Raw genomic sequence first — 10012 nt, 5'->3', positions numbered from 1 at the left:
TAGGGGCAAAGCTTAGACGTTACATACACAAATATTCCAATTTTTCCAAATACTCCAATTCCCAATTTCTCTGTTTCCATTTACTCTAACTAATGGCGGATTCCCATAGAAAAACTCCCTCCTTTCCACCGGCCTTAACTATCGCCCTCGCCCTCGCCATCGTCGCCTTTGCTTCTCTGTTCTCTGCTGTTTCATCTTATCACCGCCCGCCACCTCGCCGGAATCTCTTCGTTCCTCGCCGTCGAGATCTCGATTCCGATTCTCCAGAACAGGTATTTTTTTCTCTATCTCAGTTCATTCAATTCAAACCTCATTTCTCCGTTTCCTATCGGAAGAACCGGACAATATGCTTAACTTTAGATGATTCTGAAACAACTAAACCGTCAAAGTAGGGAAATTATCGCGGCCACTAAGAAGAAACTTTCATTTTCATTTTAACTTTTTTTTTTTTTTTTTTTGTATGAATTAAATTAAAAGTATTCCTTAGTTATCATTTTGGATGTGGTTTATTTACTTAAATAAATTTTAGACCAACTCTGTTTCTATTTATAAAAATTAAGAATTTTTGGTAAACACCAGTTTAGTCGTGGGTAATAAGACTATATATATATATATATATATATAAAGATGCATATGCATGAAAATGGGGGAGTATTAATGAATGATAAATGGTGTTACCTTATAAAACATTTCTAACAAAAAAAATGGTGACCTTATTAGCCGTTAATTTATTAAGAATGGTGTGGAATTCACTAAATAAATATTTAATAAAATAAAATAAAAAAACAAATTATTGAGGATTCAAATAATATATATGAATGAGTAGAATTTGTTTGTGTTACGTTAAAGTGAGTTGGAGAAATAGTATTTACTATTTAAGAGCATGGGGCCATCGGTTGATGGAAAAAGAGTTGAAGGATTTCCATTTCACACCATTTTTTCTTTCTTACCCATATCTTAGAATTAGTGTACCAACCAAACAGCCCCCCAACCCCCAAGTATCCAAATTAATAGATGCGAATTTTTAAGGTATCTCTAAATTCTTATATAGGTTCAATTCAATCTTAAATTGATTTCAAATTATCCAAAATTATATTATGGTTAAAAAATTGACATTAGTCTAGTATAAACATAAATTAGATAGGGATGAAACTATAATATAATGTTATCCAAAATTCATGTTTGGATTTGCACGTTTTGAACCCAACTTGTAATCCTCGACTCATTTTATTCTATCATTTTTTAATTTTAGCGAATTTCCACGCAATCCAAAATCCATAAAATTTCTAGTAATTTGATTATATCCCAACTCTCCAAACAAGTCTCTAATAGTATATTTCCATTCAAATTTCTGGTGACGAACAAATTGGATTCCAGGACATGTTAACGGATTTATATATTGATAAAATAACACCCTAACTATTTGGTTTTCCATTTGTATGAAATTATTTAATTTTAAAAATTGAAAACATTGGGTCTCAATTATTTGTTAGCTACATAATAGATTAAAGAAGGGTAGAGGTGAGGCAAATTGTGTTACATAATAAATTCTTTTGTTTGTCGTTGTGTGGGTTTGGATTATGCGATTGAAATGTGAAACCGTTGTCACATGAAACTATTTGTACTTACTTCCCTCTATTTTTATTCAATAGGAACAATGAAGAATTTGTCGTGTGTGCTAGCTACTTATAAAATTTGATGCATTTTTTTTTAGGAATTATGTTTTTATTACTTTATTTTATTTATGTATTTTTTTTTGAAAGAGAATCAAATTTTTGAGTTGGAAGTTAATAATATGATTATCACCTTTTAAAATTGCTCTTAAATAGTCTCTACCCAACACATTTAGTTCCCTTCAGCTCTAATATTTCAATTTTATTAAACAATATTTAATGAAATTATGACTCTAACAACTAAAATAATTGATCCTCTTCTTCCTTTTATTGTTTTTTTTTTTTTTTTTTAAATTTTTTTATGTTTATGGTTTATGATTTATTTTTAATCATATATGATTACAAATGTGGGGTGTGGAAATTCAAATTTTTATTAATATCTTAAAATTTTTCATTGAAATTTAAGGCTTTGTTTAATAACTATTTTGATTCTTTAATTTTTTTTTTTTGAAATTAAGTCTATTAACACTATTTCAACCTTTGATTTTTTTTTTGCTACATACCTTTTATCCACAAGCTAAAATTTGAAAATAAAGAAAAAACTTTTAGAAACATCTTAATTTGTATTTTTTTTTTTTTGGAATTTAGGTAAGAAGTCATAGTTGGAAACCTCTAAGTCAAAGAAAAAACAAACCCATAGATGGAAACCTCTAATTGAAAGAAAAAACAAGCCCATAGATGGAAAGCAGGCTAATTAAAAGAATATACTCCAACCAAATTACCATATTCTACGAAGGAATTAAAATATTACCGTACTCGACTTTTAAAAGGAAACAAAAAAGTCAACCAAGTGAGAATACTAACAAAAATGAGAATACTGTGGAAAAATTAAAAATAATCAATCCATATATCAAATTAATCGAATATTGTTTTCATAAGTAAGGTGGTGAGTGTGTGTAAGAATAACCCGAATAATCCACAACTCAGACTACCTAACCTATCTTATATAGGTTGGGATAGGTTAGTTTAAAATGTGGGTTGAGTTGAGTTGTGAATTTTGATTTTTTTGGGTTTTGTTTATTCTCAAGTTGGAGGGTTGAAGTTCGAATCAATCGAATTAATATATATATATGTATTTTTGAAACTTTGAATGTAACATTTTTTTTAAAACAATTTCAAACTTTGCAAACATTAGAATTTAGAATAAACAAAAATACATAAAGCTAAACTCAACTCAACACTTGGGTTGGATTGGAAGAGTTATTTGGGTTGCCAACTCAACCAATCCAAAAATATGGATTGAGTTGAGAATGTCTCCCAACCCAGTCCAACCCGTTTAGCTAGTGGTGAGATTCTCGACACATTGCTCGAGATAACGTCATTTTAAGTTTACCATTATTTTCTTTGATTATTTTTATATTAAATACCTGTTTAGGCTTCTCGAGTTTCGTAACGTTATCATTTGGATTTCAACATGAACAAAGAAAATGAAAGTACAAAAAGTGTACAGCAGCATACAAATTCAAAGCCCGAGCCCAGTTGTTTTCTATAACGACCATGGCTAGATATTGAAGAACTAAAAAAATAGGCAAGTACGTCAACTGAAATCCAAATAACACGACAGTCTTACATACCTTTAGTAGATGTCCATGAGTGATACATGTTTGAGAATTAAACATTACTATTGTGATTGCAAAATCTTGCCAAAATAATACGAAAACCAGAACCTTACATAACAAAGTAATCTTAAAAAACATTTCAGGTTCATATATCTCTTGTTGGTGTTGATAAAATGAGGATAACATGGATAACAGAGGACTCTGCAGCGGCTGTGGTGGAATATGGCACATCTCCTGGAGTTTACACCAATCTTGTAAATGGAACTACCTCCTCGTACAAATATGCATTTTATGAATCTGGTAATATTCATGATGTAACCATTGGTCCTCTCGATCCCAACACCACTTATTACTATAGGTGCAGCTCGAACTCGGCCCGGAATTTCAGTTTAAAAACCCCACCTGCTCAGCTCCCCATCAAATTTGTGGTCATTGGTATGTAAAGAAAGAAACTTCTGCTACACAAGGGAAACTTCTTAATGGCTTTGGATATTATACAAGTTTTTGTTAGTTCGGCTGTTTCTGTTATGCTGATAAGTTCCTTTACGTTTGCAAATTATGTTATTTGATAGGTTTAGAAATTAGAAGTTTGTGTACAAATGACCCAATTCTGGAGGCGTTTATGCAGAATGACTCATTCTAAAAAACGTATGAAAATTGACCTTTTGTTGACATTATAGAGCGCTAATGTTATGTATGACCCATCCATCGCGAAATAATTGAAAGTCTAATGCAATATCATTTCGATTGAGATTTTTTAAAGTCAACATTTGGCCGACCGGTGATTAAAAATGAATATCGCGTTAGAGCTTCGATCATCTTGCAATGGGTGAGACATCTCTAGCACGATAATGAATGCATTTATGAAGTAAGCAGACGTTTGGTTTTTCATTCATTTTCTAGGGTTGGGTCATTCTGCATTAACGTCGCTAGGATTGAGTCATTTGTAAGAAAATCTCTAGAAATTAAGCCTTGTGTTAATCGTATGATTAATGTTTTGTTATAGGTGATCTTGGGCAGACAGAATGGACCAAAACAACTCTCGAAAATGTAGCGAAATCAGACTATGATGTGCTCATACTTCCCGGTGACTTGTCGTATGCTGATTTCATTCAGTCTCTATGGGACTCGTTTGGCAGGCTTGTCGAGCCACTGGCCAGCCAAAGGCCATGGATGGTCACTAATGGCAACCATGAAGTAGAGCGCATACCAGTGATTCATTCCCACCCTTTCACAGCATACAATGCAAGATGGCACATGCCTTTCGAAGAGAGCTCATCAAATTCCAACCTATACTATTCATTCAACACGGCTGGTGTGCACGTTATCATGTTGGGATCCTATACCGATTTCGACAAGAGTTCAGCTCAGTATGAATGGCTCGTAGCGGACTTAAAGAAGGTTGATCGCGCAACGACCCCATGGATTGTGGTGCTTCTTCATGCTCCATGGTATAACTCCAACACTGCTCACCAGGGAGAGAAAGAGTCTGTTGACATGAAGGCAGCCATGGAAGATCTGCTCTATCAAGCTCGTGTAGACGTGGTGTTTTCTGGGCATGTTCATGCTTATGAGCGCTTCGTATGTTTCTCTAACAATCAGATCATTTTTATTTACGTTTAAAGCAAAGTTGATATATCTTTCCTTAATAACCTGAATAATCCTTTTCAATCATTTTATTATTGCAGACTCGTGTTTATAATGGGGAAGCAAACAATTGTGCACCAATATATATCACAATCGGCGACGGGGGCAACCGTGAAGGCCTTGCAAGCAAGTAATACTTCAAACTTGATTTTCAATATAAAACATTACGAGAGTTCAAACATACAACACTTTATTTAGATACTGTGTGTTAAACTACTACTAGACTCAAAAGTTTAATCTTATGCAGGTATATCGACCCGAAGCCAACGATTTCATTATTCAGGCAGGCAAGTTTTGGACATGGACGGTTTGAGGTGTTGAATGAGACACATGCACTCTGGACATGGCACAGGAACGATGACGGCAATGTAACTGTCGTTGGCGATTCATTCTGGTTTAAGAGCCTCTCTTCTGATCCAGCTTGTAGAATATGAGTATTCTTCTATAAATTCTATTATTAAGCAACTAATTAATATTGAAAAGGAAACAAAAGCAATCGTTTTTTCAGTTAAGGTTTACACATTCAAGGGAGATGTAAGAAATCATCTCTGTTGAATGAGTTTGTTTAGATTCTCATAGAGATGACCACATTTCATCCGCACTTTTGGCTTCGTCCTCGCCCACTATTGAAGTGAAGATCAGATACTGAAAAAGGCAAATTATAGAATAAATCTGCTTAGGCTGCTGAGGCACTATACTGCAGTCTTCTTTTCTTACACACGTCATTTGAAATAATATTTGGGGTACAGTTTATATTGATTTGAACTTGCCTTTGTAATATGATTTTTAGCATATAGTATCTTTTCAATACGTGTAACTCTTGAAACAAAAGCAACACTAACAATTCTAGAAATGTTTTATTTATTTATTTTTAAAGTATCTTTATAATTAAGTTAGTGTAAATATCATATATCTCTATATTTATCTTCAAGGATGTAAATATGTATCTCACGCACGAAATGCTCCAAAAATGTAGGCATCAAGGAATTCTCTAAGTTCCTTAATAATCTTGTAGAAATATCTAGAATAGTTTAGATGCTAAGAAGCATAGAAAATCACATTACACGAGCTCCATGAATCTCACACCAACCATACAAGAGTTATGTTTCCATTTGTAAGTTAAGTAAAAAGAAAGCAAAAGACGGAAAAAACGCATAGAGTTAAAGAATTAGACAAGCTTGTACGAAAAAAAAGTGAATGAGCGAGTTTTAAAAGAGTGAAAAAATATCTTCTCAAACGTCCATCGTCCTATAACCTTTATAAAAATTTCCAATAAAGGTTTAATATATAATTAAATAATAAAAATTATTATATATGATAAACATATTAAATATATTTATAAAATAAAACAAAATTTTAGATTAGGATAGGAATACTATTAATAGATATTTATATATTAAAGAATATCATGTTGAAATTTTAGTTAAAAAGAAAACATTAAAGAGAAGATGGAGCCAAATTGAGTAAAAGTGTATCTTTTTTTGTTACAAAAAGTGAAAAAGATATAAGCCTACGATCATAGGGGTAAGACTATTTTCCTTTTTTTATTCCTTTTGATGGGATAACATTTAACTCAAACCACTTTTCTTTTCTCCTTTTTCTATTTAAATTCTAAACCAATAGGTGATCTTATTTAAATTTTTTAACTTCCATAAATTCAAAATATGTATAGATCATCGGTGTGTCCAAGTAAAATATAATGAATAATTTAAAACGATACATGTATATAAATTAAGAGTCTAAATTGATACAATTATTAGTTTAGGGTTTAGAATGATGCAACCCACGAAGTTATGGTACAAATCTCAAAATTTGTGATAAAATTTTAACTTTTTTTTTTTAATAATTGAAACAAAGATGAAAAAATGGGCTAAAATTTTAGTAGAAAACAGGAAGAGGTATCTTTTTTCTTAAAGGGTATTGAAACTATAAAAAATAGCTTAGGCAACTTTATGCTACCATAGAGTAATTAATATTGTACTTTGAATCATGAATTTCTATTGTCAATTGCATCTCACATAAATTAGTTGGAGAGATTTTCATTTTCCATCTATAAAATTAGGAAAAGAAGAAAAGAAAATAGAGTCTACATATAGGTATTAAATGAAACAATAATTGGAAGGACAATTTTAGTATTTTAACAAAGAATCAAATATTCAAATAAATAGTATTCTCTAACCCCTCCCTTTTGTTTGTTTTTTTTAAGCTTGAATTTTGAGATGCAAATGTTAAATTATTAAACGTATAAAAATCGCGTGTGTGGATATATTGTATGTATGCATGTGACGATAACGAACGAACTAAACTTCTATTTGTATTATTGAAATCAAACTCAAAACTAAAATCATAACATTTTGAAATTTAGTATCTAATAAAATCTAAACCTAAAATCTAGAGACCCAAAAAAGTAATGTACCATTTCTAAAAATTCTTGATGATACAAGATTTGAACCATTATATTTTCACAAGGTTTTGATAGTATATATTTTATGTTAGTTGAATTATGTTATTCACCTATAACATTTGACTAGTGTGTTCTCTATTCAATAAAATTAAGATCAAATAAATGTTGATCCAAATGATTGTATTAACAATCTTTAAGGTGAAAGGTCACGGTCGTATGGTCATGGAGTTTTAATTTAACTTATTATCATTCACTCAATTATATACATCGAAAAACTTGATAGGATATAAAATCTTTAGAGAGACAAGTAATTACTGCATGGTAAGTTGTAATTTTTTTTATGGTAAGTTTTGTTTTTTAATTTCTTGAGGGGCAAATAATTTGTTTAGTTCTTAAAATCTACCTAACACATGTTTTAACCTTTGTCGTTAACGTTTATATCATATAATATAACAAGAAATTTAAATTAATTGTTTTTAACCAATAAATTACTTGACCTAGTTGACAACATGAACATAAATATAGTTGACACAAACAAACTATATCAATAATAATGAGGTAAGATGTTTGAATTTTTCATACTTCGTTTGTTTTTTTTTTTTTTAATATATCAAATCACTTACATACCACAAATTACTTGTAAAAAAAATTGTCCACGAAAGATATGAACTAATGACGAAAAATATATTTCTAATGGTTTATTCATTCAAAATCCAATGACCATTATATACGAGGGACGTTGACATTATAAAAACTAATCGAAAAATTTAACAAGAACTGGAAGATGGACAAATGAGAGGTAGTAAAGTGTAAAGGGAAGAACAATAAAGGGAAGGCGGCAAAAGAGGATTGAAAGAAAGAGTCATAGAAGTGGTTGATAGAGAAAGTTGAAAAAGAGTATCAAATTGACAAAGCATACAGTGAAAAGGGACAAGAGATAATATTGAGGGGATGGAAGAGGGGAGAGATGGATGGGATAGGAATTGACATATATATCATTATTATGCCTTTTTACTCTTATAAATATGTGGAAATTATAAAATAAAACACAAAACATGTAAGTGTGGTTAATAATATGACACGTTCAAAAGTACTTATTCTTGTTGGTTGCAAATAATGATCTAAGAATGTATATCAATTAGTTTTTGCCCTCTAATATTAACTTATCGCTTATGTACTCTTTTTAACATCCCCTAATCCTTCCATTATTATGGGCAGCTCTTTCCCACACACATATTTAACTAAGGATCCAATGGAAATGGAAATGGAAATCTAAATGAGTAGATCAAAACAAAAACAAATAGAAATAGAGTACTGCATAAACATGCAACTACAATACCTATATTAAAGCCCTAGATCACGGCCTAATAAAACAAAACCTAAAAGTTAGAAAAGATAAAAGAATTGTGGCTAAAATCCTTAGCTAGCTTTAAATCTCACGGATCTGTCGTGGTTGTGCTAGTCAAGGTTATGGTGAGCAAATACCATATCGAGTATGTATCTTGTACCCCTAGTTTAGGAAATCCCCTTGGTTTGAAATCATGGACTAATTAACCTTTGTATATATATATATATATATATATACACGGTCAATAATTCCAACAAATGTAATTTCTCTTTCTCATTCGAAAAATCTAACCTAAAGTTTTACTACCCTCTTTTCTCCATCTCTCACTTAAAAATTCAAGCTCTCGTGTAGTGTATACTAGATTGTGTGCAAGCTAGTGTAAATTGTCTTTGTGCAATAATTTGTGTATCAACAATCATATGAGATGAATAAAAATTAGATAGGGTAACCAATACCTAACCTATTGTAACACTTAGAGAATTGGGAATCTAGATTTTGTATACCTAAGGATCTTGGCATGCCTTCTCATTCCTGCCTATCTAGTCATGTCACCATACCTAATTTTGAAGTTTTTATATACATGTGCCAACCAAAACAAGAAATTGTACATTATTCATATTATTGGTAACTCCTATTATTATTATTATTATTATTATTTGAAACGTCTCAAAAAAGAAACCATTCCTCTCATTTCAAACAGGTCCATTCATTTATGTACTTTTTGGTTGTCATCCTACGAACTAAAAAAATTTATTTCCTAAAGGAAGTTTGCATGATATTTATACATGTTGCATTATTAATATATTATGATCAAATATTATCATATAGTTGCTTGCTTAAAAAATGATTATAACATATAGTTACTCATCGGAATCAATGCTGCAAATTAGTAAAGACATAAGAAGAAATGATATAGAAAAAATCAAAACAAGTATATAGCGCTTGTACTACTACCGATGTTATGCTAAATACAAATCAATTTTATAGTTTGATAATTTACAAATTACATGTTAGTTAAGTTATCTTCCTTTTAACGATTTTTAGTTATTCCTTATGCATACATGTAAATGAGAAAATTTTGATAGAAAAATATAGCATCTTGAAATTTATTAAGATTAATAAGTGGATTGTTTTTATTCCAAAAGTAAGTTATGAATATTGTAGTTACTAGTCATTTATGTTGGACTAAATACATCAATAGATATATCAACATATCTACAAATATATTTATTATTCGATAATAAGATACAATCTTATCTCAACGCATAGATATAATTACACCGTTTAGTTTGTAAGTGACTTCTAATAACATGAATAATTTAGGAGATTCTTTTCATCAAATTTTTAGAATTAAATTGGTAATTGAACGTAACATACTCCA

General features: G+C 30.6%; 1 protein-coding gene across 1 annotated transcript; it reads left to right on the top strand.

Moving 5' to 3' along the window:
• Window positions 1-5644, top strand: LOC103500892 (probable purple acid phosphatase 20). Its single transcript, XM_008464339.3, has 5 exons — window positions 1-272; window positions 3376-3667; window positions 4239-4813; window positions 4921-5009; window positions 5127-5644. The coding sequence occupies exons 1-5, from the start codon at window positions 93-95 to the stop codon at window positions 5311-5313; spliced, it is 1323 nt and encodes a 440-aa protein (XP_008462561.1). The 5' UTR covers window positions 1-92; the 3' UTR covers window positions 5314-5644.
• Window positions 5645-10012: the final 4368 nt, after the last annotated feature.

Source organism: Cucumis melo, chromosome 8 (genome assembly GCF_025177605.1).
Source record: "Cucumis melo cultivar AY chromosome 8, USDA_Cmelo_AY_1.0, whole genome shotgun sequence".
Classification (NCBI taxonomy): Eukaryota; Viridiplantae; Streptophyta; class Magnoliopsida; order Cucurbitales; family Cucurbitaceae; genus Cucumis; species Cucumis melo.
Note: the sequence above shows the minus strand (reverse complement) of the source record. Positions and strands in the feature narration are given on the sequence as shown.